The sequence below is a fragment of the Sebastes umbrosus genome, chromosome 24 (genome assembly GCF_015220745.1).
Source record: "Sebastes umbrosus isolate fSebUmb1 chromosome 24, fSebUmb1.pri, whole genome shotgun sequence".
NCBI lineage: Eukaryota > Metazoa > Chordata > Actinopteri > Perciformes > Sebastidae > Sebastes > Sebastes umbrosus.
Genome location: NC_051292.1, coordinates 16,347,953 through 16,365,394, shown reverse-complemented (window position 1 = coordinate 16,365,394; position 17,442 = coordinate 16,347,953). Strand labels below are relative to the sequence as shown.

The following is a 17,442-nucleotide window of genomic DNA, read 5'->3' as shown; positions in this document are numbered from 1 at the left end:
AGCAAAGATTTAACAGGAAACACACTGAAACACTGTCACAAAGTGTTCTTGACTGTTTCCGCAGCAGAGCCAACCGCCATCAGAGACACACAATATGAGACTATCTGCATCAACCACTAATGATATTAAATCAACCCTAAAGGGATATTATCAATCTGAAGATACATCCACAACTTCTCCCGTGTTTCAGTCTACAGTAATCAACCAGTTAGTGCTGGGGTCAGCAACCTTTACTATCAAAAGAGCCATTTTAGGCAAAAAAACTAAATAATTAAATCTGTCTGGAGCCGCAAAACATTTGAGCATTGTGATGAAGGTAACACAGTTTATAGTCTAAGTATATAGTATATAAGTTTAATGCAGTGAGGGCCAAAGAGACAATGCACTACGGAGTATTAGGGCCACATTGAGGGGAAAAAACATCTGAGATTAACAGAATAAAGTCGTAATATTACAATAATAAAGTCATAACTTTACGAGAAAAAAAGTCGTAATATTACGAAAAAAAAGTTGTAATATTACAAGAATAAAGCCAGAAGTTTAAGAGAAAAAAGTTGTAATATTAAAAGAATGAAGTCATAACTTTACGAGAAAAAAAGTCGTAATATTCTGAGAAAAAGTCATAATGTTAAGAGAAAATAAGTCGTGATATTAAGAGAAAAAAGTCATAATATTACATGAATAAAGTCAGAAACTTAAGAGAAAAAAGTCGTAAAATTACGAGAATAAAGTCATATCTTTACAAGAAAAAAGTCGTACTATTATGAGAAAAAAGTCATAACTTTATGAGAAAAAAAGTGGTAATATTACGAGAATAAAGTCATAACTTAACGATAAAAAAGAGGTAATATTACGAGAATAAAGTCATATCTTTACGAGAAAAAAGTCGTAATATTACGAGAATAAAGTCATAACTTTACGAGAAAAAAATTAGTAAAATTATGAGAATAAAATCATAACTTATCAAGAAAAAAAAGTTGTAATATTACGAGAATAAAGTCATAACTTTACGAGAAAAAAGTGGTAATATTACGAGAATGAAGTCATAACTTTACGAGAAAAAAAGTGGTAATATTACGAGAATAAAGTCAGACCTCTCCGGTAACCATCACCTTAACGTGGTGGAGAGGTTTGTGTGTCCCTATGACCCTGAGGGCTGTGTTGTCTGGAGCCTCGTGCTCCTGGTAGGGTCTCCCATGGCAAATTGGTCTTAGGTGAGGGGCCGGACTAAGAATGGTTCACAAAAAACCCAATGACGACACGAGGCAGAGGAGGAGTTACCCGGCCCGGAGGAAGCCTGGAGCCAGGCCCAGACGGAGGGCCCGTCAACGAGCGTCTGGTGGCCGGGCTTGCCACGGAGCCCGGCCGGGGATACCCCGAAAAAGGAACGTGGCACCCCCCTCCTCTCCATCCTGTGGGCTCACCACCTGCGGGAAAAACCGCTTGGGTCGGGTGCACTGCCACCCGTGTGGCAGTGAAGGCCAGGGACCTCGACGGACTGGACCCGGGCGGCAGAGGCTGGCTCTGGGGACGTGGAACGTCACCTCTCTGTGGGGGAAGGAGCCGGAGCTTGTGCGGGAGGTGGAGCGCTATCAGTTGGATCTGGTAGGGCTTACCTCTACACACAGCCTCGGTTCTGGAACCGTACTCTTGGATAGGGGTTGGACTCTATTCTTCTCTGGAGTTGCCCATGGTGTGAGGCGCCGGGCGGGTGTGGGGATACTCACAAATCCCCGGCTGAGTGCCGCTACGTTGGAGTTTACCCCGGTGGACGAGAGGGTCGCCTCCCTACGCCTTCGGGTTATGGGGGGGAAAACTCTGACTGTTGTTTGTGCGTATGCACCAAACAGCAGTTCGGAGTATTCGGCCTTCTTGGAGACCCTGAATGGAGTCCTGTATGGGGCTCCAGTAGGGGACTCCATAGTTCTCCTGGGAGACTTCAACGCGCACGTGGGCAACGATGGAGACACCTGGAGTGGCGTGATTGGGAGGAACGGCCTCCCTGATCTAAACCCGAGTGGTCGTTTGTTGTTGGACTTCTGTGCTAGTCATGGATTGTCCATAACGAACACCATGTTCGAACATAAGGATGCTCATAAGTGTACGTGGTACCAGAGCACCCTAGGCCGAAGGTCGATGATCGATTTTGTAATCGTATCATCTGATCTGAGGCCGCATGTTTTGGACACTCGGGTGAAGAGAGGGGCGGAGCTGTCAACTGATCACCATCTGGTGGTGAGTTGGGTCAGAGGGTGGGGGAAGACTCTGGACAGACCTGGTAAGCCCAAACGCGTAGTGAGGGTGAACTGGGAACGTCTGGAGGAGGCCCCTGTCCGAGAGATCTTCAACTCACACCTCCGGCGGAGCTTTTCTGGCATCCCTGTGGAGGTTGGGGGCATTGAACCCGAGTGGACGATGTTCAAAGCTTCCATTGCTGAAGCTGCGGCGGTGAGCTGTGGTTTTAAGGTCTTAGGTGCCTCAAGGGGCGGCAACCCTCGAACACCGTGGTGGACACCGGTGGTCAGGGAAGCCGTCCGACTGAAGAAGGAGGCCTTCCGGGATATGTTATCTCGGAGGTCTCCGGAGGCAGTTGCAGGGTACCGACGGGCCCGAAGAGCAGCAGCCACTGCCGTGACGGAGGCAAAGCAGCGGGTGTGGGAGGAGTTCGGAGCAGCCATGGAGAAGGACTTTCGGTCGGCACCAAAGTGCTTCTGGAAAACCATCCGGCACCTTAGGAGGGGGAAACGGGGAACCATCCAAGCTGTGTACAGTAAGGATGGGACACTGTTGACCTCAACTGAGGAGGTAATCGGGCGGTGGAAGGAGCACTTTGAGGAACTTCTGAATCCGACCAATACGCCCTCTATGGTAGAGGCAGAGCTGGAAGCTGATGGGGGACCATCATCAATTACCCTGGTGGAAGTCACTGAGGTAGTCAAACAACTCCACAGTGGCAAAGCCCCGGGGGTTGATGAGATCCGCCCAGAAATGCTGAAGGCTCTGGGTGGGGAGGGGCTGTCTTGGATGACACGTCTCTTCAACACCGCGTGGAAGTCGGTGACAGTGCCTAAGGAGTGGCAGACCGGGGTGGTGGTTCCCCTTTTCAAAAAGGGGGACCAGAGAGTGTGTGCCAATTACAGGGGTATCACACTGCTCAGCCTCCCTGGTAAAGTCTACTCCAAGGTGCTGGAAAGGAGGGTTCGGCCGATAGTCGAACCTCGGATCGAAGAGGAACAATGCGGATTCCGTCCTGGCCGTGGAACAACGGACCAGCTCTTCACTCTCGCAAGGATCCTGGAGGGGGCCTGGGAGTATGCCCATCCAGTCTACATGTGTTTTGTAGACTTGGAGAAGGCATATGACCGGGTCCCCCGGGAGATACTGTGGGGGGTGCTGCGGGAGTATGGGGTGAGGGGGGCACTTCTCAGGGCCATCCAATCCCTGTACGCCCAAAGCGAGAGCTGTGTTCGGATCCTCGGCAGTAAGTCGGACTCGTTTCCGGTGGGGGTTGGCCTCCGCCAGGGCTGCGCTTTGTCACCAATCCTGTTCGTGATATTCATGGACAGGATATCGAGGCGTAGTCGGGTGGAGGAGGGTTTGCAGATCGGTGTGCTGAGGATCTCATCGCTGCTTTTTGCAGATGATGTGGTCCTGTTGGCATCATCGGTCTGCGACCTCCAGCACTCACTGGATCGGTTCGCAGCCGAGTGTGACGCAGTCGGGATGAGAATCAGCACCTCTAAATCTGAGGCCATGGTTCTCAGCAGGAAACCGGTGGATTGCCTACTCCGGGTAGGGAATGAGTCCTTACCCCAAGTGAAGGAGTTTAAGTATCTCGGGGTCTTGTTCGCGAGTGAGGGGACGATGGAACGTGAGATTGGTCGGAGAATCGGAGCAGCAGGGGCGGTATTGCATTCGCTTTACCGCACCGTTGTGACGAAAAGAGAGCTGAGCCGGAAGGCAAAGCTCTCGATCTACCGTTCAATCTTCGTTCCTACTCTCACCTATGGTCATGAGTGTTGGGTCATGACCGAAAGAACGAGGTCGCGGGTGCAAGCGGCCGAAATGGGTTTCCTCAGGAGGGTGGCTGGCGTCTCCCTTAGAGATAGGGTAAGAAGCTCAGTCATCCGTGAGGGACTCGGAGTAGAGTCCTTGCTCCTTTGCGTCGAAAGGAGCCAGTTGAGGTGGTTCGGGCATCTAGCACAGATGCCTCCTGGGCGCCTCCCTTGGGAGGTGTTCCAGGCACGACCAGCTGGGAGGAGACCACGGGGAAGACCCAGGACTAGGTGGAGAGATTATATCTCTACTCTGGCCTGGGAACGCCTCGGGATCCCCCAGTCAGAGCTGGTTAATGTGGCCCGGGAAAGGGAAGTTTGGGGTCCCCTGCTGGAGCTGTTGCCCCCGCGACCCGATCCCGGATAAGCGGTTGAAGATGGATGGAAGGATGGATGGAACTTTAAGAGAAAAAAGTCACAATGTTACGAGAATAAAGTCATAACTTTACAAGAAAAAAGTCTTTATATTACTAGAAAAAAGTCATTATGTTACGAGAAAAAAAGTAATAATATTAAGAGAATAAAGTCAGAAGCTTGAGAGAAAAAAAGTCGTGATATTACGAGAATAAAGTCATATCTTTACGAGAAAAAGTCGTAATATTAGGAGAATAAAGTCATAACTTAATGAGGAAAAAAGTCATAATTTTACGAGAAAAAAGTCATATATTACGAGAAAAAAGTCATAACTTTACAAGAAAAAAAGTCGTAATATTATGAGAATAAAGTCATGATGTTACGAGAAAAAAAGTTGTAATATTATGAGAAAAAATATCATAATGTTATGAGAAAAAAAGTCGTAACTTTACGAGAAAAAGTCATAATGTTAAGAGAAAATAAGTCGTGATATTAAGAGAAAAAAGTCATAATATTACATGAATAAAGTCAGAAACTTAAGAGAAAAAAGTCGTAAAATTACGAGAATGAAGTCATATCTTTACAAGAAAAAAGTCGTACTATTATGAGAAAAAAGTCATAACTTTATGAGAAAAAAAGTGGTAATATTACGAGAATAAAGTCATAACTTAACGATAAAAAAGAGATAATATTAGGAGAATAAAGTCATATCTTTACGAGAAAAAAAGTGGTAATATTACGAGAATAAAGTCATAACTTTATGAGAAAAAAATGGTAATATTACGAGAATAAAGTCATAACTTAATGATAAAAAAAAGAGGTAATATTACGAGAATAAAGTCATATCTTTACAAGAAAAAAGTCGTAATATTACGAGAATAAAGTCATAACTTTACGAGAAAAAAATTTGTAAAATTATGAGAATAAAATCATAACTTATCAAGAAAAAAAAGTTTTAATATTACGAGAATAAAGGCATAACTTTACGAGAAAAAGTGGTAATATTACGAGAATAAAGTCAAAACTTCATGAGAAAAAAGTTGCAATATTACGAGAATAAAGTCAGAAGCTTAAGAAAGAAAAGTTTTAATATTACGAGAATAAAGTCATAACTTTACAAGAAAAAAGTCATAATGTTACGAGAATAAAGTCATAACTTTAAGAGAAAAAAAGTCTTTATATTACTAGAAAAAAGTCATTATGTTACGAGAAAAAAGTAATAATATTAAGAGAATGAAGTCAGAAGCTTGAGAGAAAAAAAGTCGTAATATTACGAGAATAAAGTCATATCTTTACGAGAAAAAGTCGTAATATTAGGAGAATAAAGTCATAACTTAATGAGGAAAAAAGTCATAATTTTACGAGAAAAAAGTCATATATTACGAGAAAAAAGTCATAACTTTACGAGAAAAAAAGTCGTAATATTATGAGAATAAAGTCATAATGTTACGAGAAAAAAAGTTGTAATATTATGAGAAAAAATATCATAATGTTACGAGAAAAAAAGTCGTAACTTTACGAGAAAAAGTTGTAATATTAGGAGAATAAAGTCATAACTTAATGAGGAAAAAAGTCGTAATATTACTACTTTTATTATGACTTTATTCTCATAATATTACGTTTTTTTTTCGTAAACTTCTGACTTCATTCTCGTAATATTCCGACTTTATTCTCTAAATCTCAGATTTATTTTTTTTCCTCAATGTGGCCCTAATACTCCATCATACCGTCGTACCATATACCTACAACAATGATAAATACAAATTTAAATGTAAACAAAAATCATTTATTGATTTCCATTTTTATAAATCAACAGGGAGCCACTGGAGAGGAGCTACAGAGACGCATTTGGCTCCGGAGCAGCAGGTTGCTGACCCCTGACTTACTGGAACAGTGCAGGATGTGTCCTAGTTAGGGATTCTTTTTCTAACTTTTGGGCAAATAGATACAGTATATAGATATATTATCACCCTACAAAGTTGATATGGCTAATGTATTATCAAACAGCTATGTTCATCAGCTAGTCTCTAACTGTGTCGGCCTGCTATCTGCTGGAAACCCTGTAGATGAGAAGGGAACACTAAAACGATGGGCTGAAAGAGGCTCAGAAGCTTCATATGTTGATTATTACCTCACGTTGGGTCACACAGAGACAGCCGGTGTTGGGAAAAATGAAGCAGACATGTATAGTCATTCACACAGCTGCTGGTTGATGCAGCAGGAAGGAATGCCTGCTACATTCCTCTCTCTCCTCCCTGTCGTCATCCTCCCTGTTCGCCGGGAGGCTGCAGGCTCACAGAAGCCGGCCTGAGACCTCGAGGTTCCTCGTTCAGGATGTTCTCTCTCCTGAACCTCCAACTACACTGTTGCAACAGCACCAGATAGATAGATAGATACTTTATTGATCCCGAAGGAAATTTAGGAAGCGATAAACACAGTGTGCAAAATGCAAAATGGACGATCACCTTCATCAGAACAGTGCTTTTAGTCTGAAGTCAGTTCTTACTCGCTCTTATCATAATACCTAGAATACACATGCACTGTAATACCTAGAATACACATGCACTGTAATTCCTAGAATACACACGCACCGTAATAACTAGAATACATACGCACCGCAAAACAACGTGCAGGCTGGCCTGACCGCAGTTACTAGAGCACACAGAACAGTGAGCTATTTAACTTAGCCATCATCTGTCCACTCACCTCATGTTGGTTACGGACTTCGTCCCACCATCCCTATCGGACGACAAGCTATTGGGTCAAAATCAAGAAGATCATGTCCAAAGTTTCCATCAGCCGACACCAGCAGACCACCAGCAGAGAGACCCCTCTTCCCGGGATCCAAACGCTGTCCAGAAGAGAGTCCAGTAGCCTCAACACATTCTCTTCCTCGCTCCCCTCCCTCATCAGAAAGGACAGGACGAGGCACGGACAGTCCATCACCATTGCCACAGTTCTCCCACTCCATCGTCTCCGAGGACAGCTCCAGTCTCCCAACACGTAGCCGGTCGGAGCGTGGTGAGGTCCTCCGATGGTGGACCGGGCCAGTCGGAGCGTGGTGAGGTCCTCCGATGGTGGACCGGGCCGGTCGGAGCGTGGTGAGGTCCTCCGATGGTGGACCGGGCCGGTCGGAGCGTGGTGAGATCCTCCAATGGTCGGCCGGGCCGGTCGGAGCGTGATGAGGTCCTCCGATGGCGTACCGGGCCGGTCAAAGCGTGGTGAGGTCCTCCGATGGTCGGTCGGGCCGGTCGGAGAGTGGTGAGGTCTTCCGATGGTGGACCGGGCCGGTCGGAGCTTGGCGAGGTCCTCCGATGGTGGACCGGGCCGGTCGGAGCGTGATGAGGTACTCCGATGGTCGACCGGGCCGGTCGGAGCTTGGTGAGGTCCTCCAGTGGTCGGCCAGGCCGCAGCCACCCTCCAAACACGATCAGCCGTGTTTTCCCTTCAGTAAATGTGTTAAATCGTACCTTGCTGATGGCGTGGTCTTGCTAGTGAACTGGTGCTCAGTAATATAATGTTAGTTCTTCATGATTTTCTCCTGCAACTTGATTGGATGATGTCAGATTGGTTCAAACAATCAAATGCAAGTTGATATTCACCAAAAATAAAGAGTCCAGAGATCAACATAAAACACCACTTTCCGGGGGTTTCAACAATAAACAACAAAAGATAGAAATTCAGTTTGTTCAGTTCAGTAAATCCTCTTCCCAAATCAATGAAGGATCTCTCAAAAAGTAAATAAACCCAACATCTGTAACGCTGACGGACTTACATCTGGTACTGGGCAGTTGATTGTCTTCATGCACACACTTTAAATAACATACTTTTTAATCTTTGGGCTTGTGGGAAGATATGAAGTATGTTAAAGTCAAAAGGCTCAAGTCCAAGTGAAGTCAGGAGGTACTGTTGTGAAGGTCCAAGTCCAGTTGGAAGATTTTATTTTGTCAAGTTGAATTTAAAGTCATCAAATGTTTGACTGGAGTCTGACTCGTGTCCCAGTCATGTAGTCTACTTAATGTTCTACCAGCTCACTGCTGACGTTCTAAAACTCACAGCTAAGTATACTGTATATACCATAGTGCAGTTTTAATATGAAGCAGCATCTGGTGAATGACCACATGGATAGAGGTTCAGATTTGAACCTAGGTGAGAAACATTCAAGAAAATCATTCACAGAAACTTTTCAATCCTAAATTCGACATTCATCATAAAATACACTTGAACTACTGGAAACCAAGAGGAACACCGAACAGAGGAAACCAAGAGGAACACCGAACAGAGCAGTTAAACACTGCAGATGCAGTTGAAACATACATGAGCATGTGCAGAAAAATACACTTACCTCGTATAAAAGCTGAGCGATAGGACGACAGTGACTCAAAGAGGCTGTTGGATGCCATGAAATGATTCTTCTTCAGACGTTTCTTCCTCTCCACCCTTTTTTATCTGTACATGAATAGAACATTTAAACACACATACAATGAAAGGTCATGACGGGGTCCTCCAACAAGCTGAAACATCCACATTCATGGCCAATCTCTTAACCACAAACCACATCTATCTATGTGAGCGTGTACATGTGTATGTAACTCATCACTGATCCAGTACTAATGAGCGTGGATCACACCAACACACCATACCATGGTAACAACTCTATGAAGTTATGAGATATAAGATAGAAATGCAATCCCATCAGCTCCTCCAATTTGTGCATTAACATTAACGTTATTCACCTTAAAGCACACGCCAGCAGGATGCCCATCGTACAATTAACCGCACAGCAAGCCGTATTATTCAGCCAGTTTTCATTCCCAGGGTGTCAAATACTGACCACTTGTCACGACCGTCGGCGTTTAATACCGCCGCACAAGGCACCCTTTAGCACCAGTATGCGACGCACCGGGCTTTCCATTAACCACCATGTAAACCCATCCGTGGCAACAGTAAACGCTCAGAAAAGGGCTGTGGTGATGTAGTTTCAAGAGCAAAAGAGACACAGAGGGCGGGTGTGGGTTGAGGTGGATTGGGCCCAACAAACACAAGGTGTTCACAACATCCAGTCACATTTCCACTATAAAAACGTAGTCATTTTAGGCCCAACCATGTTGTTTTCCCTAAACCTAACTAAATGGTTTTGTTGCCTGAACCTAAGCAGGTGTTTTTGTTTAATTCACAATGCACGTGTTCACTGTGACCGGCCGAGGGATCCTTAAGCATGCGTTTACTGCGACTTAAAAGTGACGCCGAGGGGTCTGACAAAGTGTCAGTATGTAACGAGTCGGGATGAGAACGTGTTGCATTATTTGCCCGATATGTGCATGGAAAAATCTCCAAACAGTACCAACATCACAAACACGGCTGAGAAGTTGAGTTCAGTGACTTGAATTAGTCGAGGTGACATCTGACAGACAGCTGGGATCAGGGGGCATGCATTGGGAGGGGCATTGCAAACAGTCTGCAGGACTGTAAGTTCTCAACACTGACGTGTCTCATGGCACCATATGGCTCAAGAAGCTGATTCAGAATATATAATATATGAATATGAATATGATAAGAGAAAAAATGCTCATTTTGTGTTATTGTGGTTATATAAATGTCATTCATGGTGCCGTTATATTGCTGCTAGACTGCCCTGTTAATACAGGTGTGTGATCCATTTACAGGCGGGTGAATCCTACTTTTATATATTTTTTCTGCAGTGACAACACCCACCATCTTTTTGGCACAGACTGACTGACATCGTCGGTACTGGTGATTTGATTGATGAATATCTGTGTGGGCGGACACTAATTTGCTGTATCACCTCAATTCCAAGAGGCAGTTAACCAGCTGGGGGACCGGTGTTGTTAGTCATTGCATAGTTAGGGCCCGAGCACCAACAACGTCCGGCCAGTGAAGGCCCTATGAAACTGTAAGGATTATTCTTTTTCATGCAAATGAGTCGTCTCTTTCAGGACCTTAACTTACTCAAAAAGTTGCTAAACGTGGCACACTTACCAGACGTGGTGAAAAATGTGATATTTTAAGGGTCTCGGGCTTGGGTGTTGCAAAATGGCTCGCTAGCGCCCCCTAGACAGTTGGAAAAATTGAGCCCCTCGCTCTGGTTTTACCTAGATGTATGAAATTTGGCAGGCAGATGTAACATGTAGCAGGAAAAAGCCTCTTGGAGGTATGCCCAAAACTCAACAGGAAGTCCGCCAATTTGAATTTAATGTCATCATTTTTGGCGTTTTATAGGCCGTGTACTTTAACTAACTCCTCATACAGATTTAATCAGATCGACTTGAAATTTGGTCAGGACCATCTTAAGACCTTCAGGATGAAAAGTTATTCAAATGGTGAGTTTTCACTGAACGACCTGACCGTGGCGTGGCGGCCATTTTGAGCCATTCGCCATGAAACAGGAAGTTGTAACTCCACTGCACATAGTCCGATCTGCCCCAAATTTCTCAGGCATGATAAGGGTCCAGTCCTGGGGACATTTTCATGTCCATATAGACTCATAGCCCCACCCCAAGATGTTAGCCACGCCCCCTTTCATAACTCATGAACCGTTTGTCGTATAGTCTTGTGGCAGGCGTCATTGTGCTCATCAGAGTTCCGGTTTCATTGTGCCTGGCTGCGTCAATCGTTGTCCCGCCAGTAACCCCGACGTGCGAGAAGGTACGAGGGCCCGTTCATCGCTGCCCGCAGCTTTAATTCCATCTGTGATTTGAGCACTGGTCACTCCCTATGCCTAAAAAGTGATGTAGGGAGTGAACAGACTGTCCTGTAACCTCAGCACCATGGACTGTATATAGTTTTAACACCGGTCCTCAGATGTCAATCAACATCTACCATGTGACGCTCAGAGGCCTGACTGGTGCTGTTTCCAGTTTCCACTACTTTGTTCCTAAACGGTTTTATCCTTTTTTGGAAAATAAAACACTTTACACATGCACAATAGCTTCAGAATCATTATGTCCTTACATAAAAGTTCAACTCTAAAGTTAACTCAACCCGAGCTGAGCTGTGAGTACAAGCGACCATGGCAAACCTGAAGAGACATCTGCAGAAACCAATGGAGATCTTTTTCTTGCTTAAATGAAGCTGAAATTGTCATCATTGTTGAGAATGGCAGGAATGAATAAATGAATGAATGAATGAATGAATGGTCGATGTAATAATAAGATAAGGCATCAACTCACCATGGTCCACCATGAAGGAGTTTAAAAAAGAATCACGTAGACCTGAACGCAGAGAACTTTTCTACTCCTTTCCTTTCTTAATGTCAAACTTTGTGATACAAGCAGACAGGCCTGTAAAATGTATTTTTTTTTATTTTTATATGATTCAGCAATAAAAGGAGGATCACTGAACAACATAAACAGGAGGTGAAGAGGCTGTAGTTGTGGTACTCTTACCCCAGCCGAGGTGTCCCGGTCATGGGTAGATGTGGTAGAAAAAGCTCCTTGTGGTTTTTCCAGTCGACCAGTGACTCCGAGGCAAAATAATCCACAAAGAAACTTTCATTCTCTACGTTTCTCTACTGGTGGTATCTTTCTCCGACTCTTCACTTGCTTACAGCTCTTTTCTGCTTCCGCTCCTTCTCTCTGTCGTCATACACATCTTCCTTTAGCTATCTCTTTATGACTCTCTCTCTCTCGCTCTCTCTCTCTCTCTCTGGTTTTGGTATGTGGTTCTCCAAATCCCCTTGTTGATGACTTTTTGTCTTCAGAGTTGACTCTCTCCCCGACAGTCACCCGAGAGAGATTGTCTTACTCTTCTATTAATCTGGCATTGTGGCTTTGTATGCGTGTGTGTGTGTGTGTGTGTGTGTGTGTAATCAAACTAACCACCTGCCCCCCCTCAGCCAACAGTTTTCACCGAGGAAGTAGCTGTGGTTAGAGCAAGTGAAACGGAGGGAGAGGGCGTTGCGGTGTGTGTTTTTGAGCACCTATATGTGCGTTTGTGGTTTGTGTTTGTGTGTGTGTGTGTGTGTGTAGCAGGGGGTTAGAGACAGTGAGTGAGTCACCTTTACTTCACCAAGCCTCACTGCAGGTCAGACTGTTAGACCACCGTGACCACTATAGTGTTAGTGTTAGCTGAGGGGAGAAGGGTAGTCCATCGCTGATATTATTAGTGATATATAATCATTAGAACTGGTCACGCATTGTAACCACGTTGAACACAAGTAGAAATGCAATTGTGTTTTCAAACCACATACATACAACAACTACATGGGCTGAAACACATGTGGACACTGGAGGCACACATTAACACCAGGTATAAATGTAATCAGGTTAAATCATATCTAGATACGAGACACATTTGAATGCCAGGTGTAGAGGGGGGTATATGTGTGTGATCACCTGCTGGTGAAGTATCTATAATCAGCCTTTTGAGAGGAACACACCAACAAGCAACTTGACCCTCAAATCCACGCCTCCTTACACCCCAACACCTGCACCGACACACTTCTACCCCTCCTTAACTCCGCCTTTGCCTCCTGAACACACACACATACACACAGCTGTTGCAGGTTTAGGTTTCTGTGGAGGTAAAGCGCGCACAACGTTCAACGATGAAGTTCCTCTTCATGTTCAGTTGTACAGTGGGTTTTGGATCAAGTGGAGCTTGACCGAACTCTTTCAGGACAGAGGGTAGTTGAGGGCTGGTGTTGGGAAACGGGCCGGTGGACTGTGTGTCCTGGGAGAGCTCAGTGGGAGGCTGCTCCGCCTCTGACCTCTGACCCCCTCCCAGACACAACATGACCTCCAGCTGCAACTTCCTGGGTCACACTGGGGTCAGACACCGACACAGCTATCATTGTGAGGAAGAGAGACAGAGAAAGAAGATTGCATTATTGTCAACAGAATAATTATAATTTCATATTTTAGTGTTACTAGGTCTAATTTTTTATTTGTCCAATACTTTGGTTTATGGCCTCCAAAAGTAATGCCATTCCCATCATCCTCATGTCTGTTAGCATGCTAACACGCTAATGATGGTAAATATTATACCTGCTAAACATTAGCATGCCCATGTTAGCATTGATCTCAGTACAGTCTCACAGAGCTACTAGCAAAGCACCACAGTTTGAACTGCTTTGGACTGGTTTGACCCAGGTTGTATTTAAAATTAAATGATATAACCGTGTGGGTTGTGTGTCTGGCAGTGTGACGGCATGTTAAATACCAGAAGCAGTGATGAAACAAAGAAAAGTGGAAGGAGGTTTTTTCTTTAGTATCTACAGGTTATGAACAGCTGGCCTCCCTCCATCCCCCCATCTTCCTCCTACTCCTCCTCCTCCTCCTCTTATTCCAGTTTTTTCCATCCCTCCTCCCCCTTCTCCTTTCCTCCAAGTCTTTTCCTAACCACCCTCCGCCTCCTCCCCCCCTTGTCCTCCTCTACACCCCACAGAGCTCCCACGACATCAAACCCCGTCATGTCTAGACCCTGTGTGTGTGTGTGTGTGTGTTCTTACCAGCTGCTAAAATACAACAGTTGAAGTGACCTTTGAATTTATCAACAAACAAAACAAGAAAACGGGATGCTGTCCAAACAGTCGAAGATGCTCTGGACCAAAGAAGGCTCATTTCGAGCTCCACCGGTGGTTTTAAATGGCACCGCCGTACGAGCTGTATACGCTAAGCCACCGTTCTAGTGGAGGCGCCGCCGTCTCTGGTTGGTGGACACATCGCAAAAAAATGTATTTATCGATGTATTCTGCACAGACGGATCTCATAGAAATCTCTGAAATGACCGTACATCATTCAGGGGTGTTTCCGTGGTGCCGTCACATCTTTTTAACACATTACGTACCGGTACCACAGAAACAATGACAATGGAAAGTCAATAAGGATCCTTTGTTGTGGTGGACACACAGATTCCCAGGTTCAACAGAAGTGTGTTATTCAAATTCTCTGTAGGGAGTAGGGATGCACCGATACCACTTTTTTTCAGACCGAGTACAAGTACTTACATTTGGTTACTCTCCGATACCGAGTACCGATACGAGTACTTCTCTGTGCCAAAAGACCCTCGTTAACAGCCAGCTGGAGGGTGGGAGCGACACACGGCAGGCTGGGGAGTCCCGCATACGAGGCGGTGCGCCGCGACCGGCTCTAGGTCGGCTTGGAAAGGCTCGGGGCGAAGATGCTTCCCGGGGCCGTCGACAAAGTGTCACTGGGGCGGACTGTCCTCAGTACTCCTCAACCGCATCGTGCCCCCAGGGCGGGGCTCGGCCCACGTAAAAGGCTCCAGGGGTCTGCGGTGATGTCTGCAACCCACCCGACCCGTCTTGAAACACGGACCAAGGAGTCTAATGCACGCGCGAGTCAGAGGGTGCAAGCAAAACCCCGTGGCGCAATGGAAGTGAGGGCCGGCACGCGCCAGCAGAGGTGGGATCCCGGCCCCGCGGGGTTGGGCGCACCACCGGCCCGTCACGCCCGCACCGCCGGGGAGGTGGAGCATGAGCTCATCGATAGGACCCGAAAGATGGTGACGTTAACCGATAACGATACTGGTATCGTGCATCCCTAGTAGGGAGGTCAGGGTGGATGGATCAAACAAACCCACCCAGGAGCCCGCTGTTAGTGTCCCACTTGAAACGTCAACGTTGACTTGTTTTAAGTTACGTAGGCTACGTAAGTAAGGTTGCGTAACAAACATACTTATTTAAACCCAAACCATCGCCTTGTTTTTTCATAAACCTAACTTTTGTTTGTTAGCTTGTAGTTTGTTTCCATGGAAACAGTTTCCACGTCATGTGCCGAGGTCGTGATCACTTCATGTATTTATGTGAGATCACGTTGATTTTGCACGTTAGCAGGAATTTAGATATCAGTGAAGGAAAGTTTAACACAGACTCAGTCACATTTACTAGACCTGGAAGTTTACTTCTACTCTTTAGTCTCTATCTCTCCCCCCCACACACTCTCTCTCTCCTGGATCTGGTAGAGGACCAAAGACTCCTGTTTAAATGTGTGTGTGTGTGTGTCTAAGTGTGTTAACTGGGGCTAACTGTCTGTAACAGCACCGGGGTCAGATCATTTACCGGGAGACGCTCACACTGACTGGCTTTTTATTCCTCTGTTCCACTGAGCTCTGATGATGTCATGGGTGAGCGATCGTTTATCATGTGTGTGTGTGTGTGTGTGTGTGTGTGTGTGTGATTGTAACAGATGTCAATGATGAGGCATCGTCTGAACAACGCTGCCCTTGAAGGACCAGTAAGACCTCTTTCTGTTCCACTGATGGGACAAACATCACTGTAGAGGTGTGTGTGTGTGTGTCTGTGTGTGTATGTGTGTGTGATACAGATAACCAGAGACAGATTTAAAGATAGATATATAGATATAAAGAGACGTGTCATCATGAGAAGAAGAGACACACAGAGGACTAGTGTGAAGATGTGTGAGTGTCTCTCAGAGAGATGTGAAGGAGATTCCATCGCCTCCATTTTGATGACTCAGCAGCAGCGGGGGGGGGGGTTCTTCCAGTAAAACACCTCCTCCTGAACACACACACACACACCCACACACACACACACACTGAGTCACTGTCATTCCTCAGACATGTGTTATGTTGTGTTGTGTCTGTCCTCAGTTGCACATGAACATACAGAATATAGATGTCTACCTGTACATGTGTCCTCATACCTGTCCTCCTACCTGTCTACCTACCTGTCCTCGTACCTGTCCTCCTACCTGTCTACCTACCTAATGATAGTGTCTTTGGAGGGAGGCCTGAAGGGACGGACTGTCGGTGTTGTTTGATGTCTGTCTCTCTAGATTGCTTTCATTGGAGAAGGGAAGATGTTTTTAGGATGGATACTTTTTAAGATCCAGTGCAGTCTTGCTAGTTTCCAACCCTTCAGTACCCACTTTAAAGCCACTAAGAGGAACTTTCATTTTGTGTTGATTTTGGCGGTTCCTGTGGACAAAAAGCAGTGGTGTTTCCAAGCACCAGAGTCCCTTTAGAAAACCTCTCATTTTACTGCAGCAGGGTCTGAGAGTCTGCCCTGCTCAGTCCTGGTTCTGGTTCACCCAGCAGCGTGGTGTCAGTGTGTCACGTTTTCACGTTGGCCACCGTAGTTCACCCGTAGCCACCCTTGGCACACGGGAAAAGTTTCAGTTTGTTGCAATCTGCAACCTCACCGCTGGATGCTGCCAGATGCTACACACTGCTCCTTTAATATGTTTAACAGGTTATCAAATGCTACACACTGCTCCTTTAATGTGTTTAACGGGTTATCAGATGCTACAAACTGCTCCTTTAATGTGTTTAACGGGTTATCAGATGTTACAAACTGCTCCTTTAACGTGTTTAACGGGTTATCAGATGCTACACACTGCTCCTTTAATGTGTTTAACGGGTTATCAGATGCTACACACTGCACCTTTAACGTGTTTAACGGGTTATACGATGTTACACACTGCTCCTATAACGTGTTTAACGGCTTATCAGATGCCAAAACACTGTACAACATTTAGTAATACTCACAGACAGGATTTTACAACTCCTGAAAGTTATCATGAAGTTCACGAGGCAAACAGTAGAAATACAGCAATCATATTACACAGCAATCTACCAGAGATGTGTGTTTGTGTGCAGTATGTAATTGGCATGATGATGTCACGTTTCCCTTTAACGTCTCAACTGGACACATCACGGTCAGTGTAAATGTAACGTAAATGGACACAATACACATGATATAGTATTATTAACCACATACACACAGAAGCATTATGCCATGTAAGGCTAATGAGGGGATGACTGTCTCTCTCTCCCTCTGTCAGGCTAGAGATCGGGGGGTTGGCAAACAGAGCATGGTAAATGTGATAATTGGTCCCATGTGGTTTTCAGGACTGTATTTCTGTGTGTGTGTGTGTGTGTGTGTGTGTGTGTTAAAGGGTTTGTTTGTTTGTTTATTTGCTCTTTTTGGAGAAGAGTTTTTTCTACTATAGAGTAAAAGTTTCAGTCTGTAAAGTTTCCCAGTAGCTTTAAACTGAGAATGGAGGACAGAGACAGGTAGAGAAATGTAAAC

The 17,442-nt window shown here is 45.3% G+C and overlaps 1 protein-coding gene across 2 annotated transcripts in view; it reads right to left on the bottom strand.

The window, feature by feature from the left end:
• The window catches only part of runx1 (RUNX family transcription factor 1), a 74,906-nt gene extending 62,562 nt beyond the window's left edge, over positions 1–12,344 (bottom strand). The window contains exons 1-2 of one of the 2 annotated variants that reach the window (XM_037762549.1): positions 11,816–12,344; positions 8,755–8,858 (exon numbers count right to left, since the gene is read on the bottom strand). In XM_037762549.1, the coding sequence (XP_037618477.1) occupies positions 8,755–8,812 (58 nt within the window). In that variant the 5' untranslated portion in view covers positions 8,813–8,858; positions 11,816–12,344. The remainder of the gene's footprint in view (positions 1–8,754; positions 8,859–11,815) is intronic. The other variant, XM_037762547.1, reaches the window with a different exon arrangement.
• Positions 12,345–17,442: the final 5,098 nt, after the last annotated feature.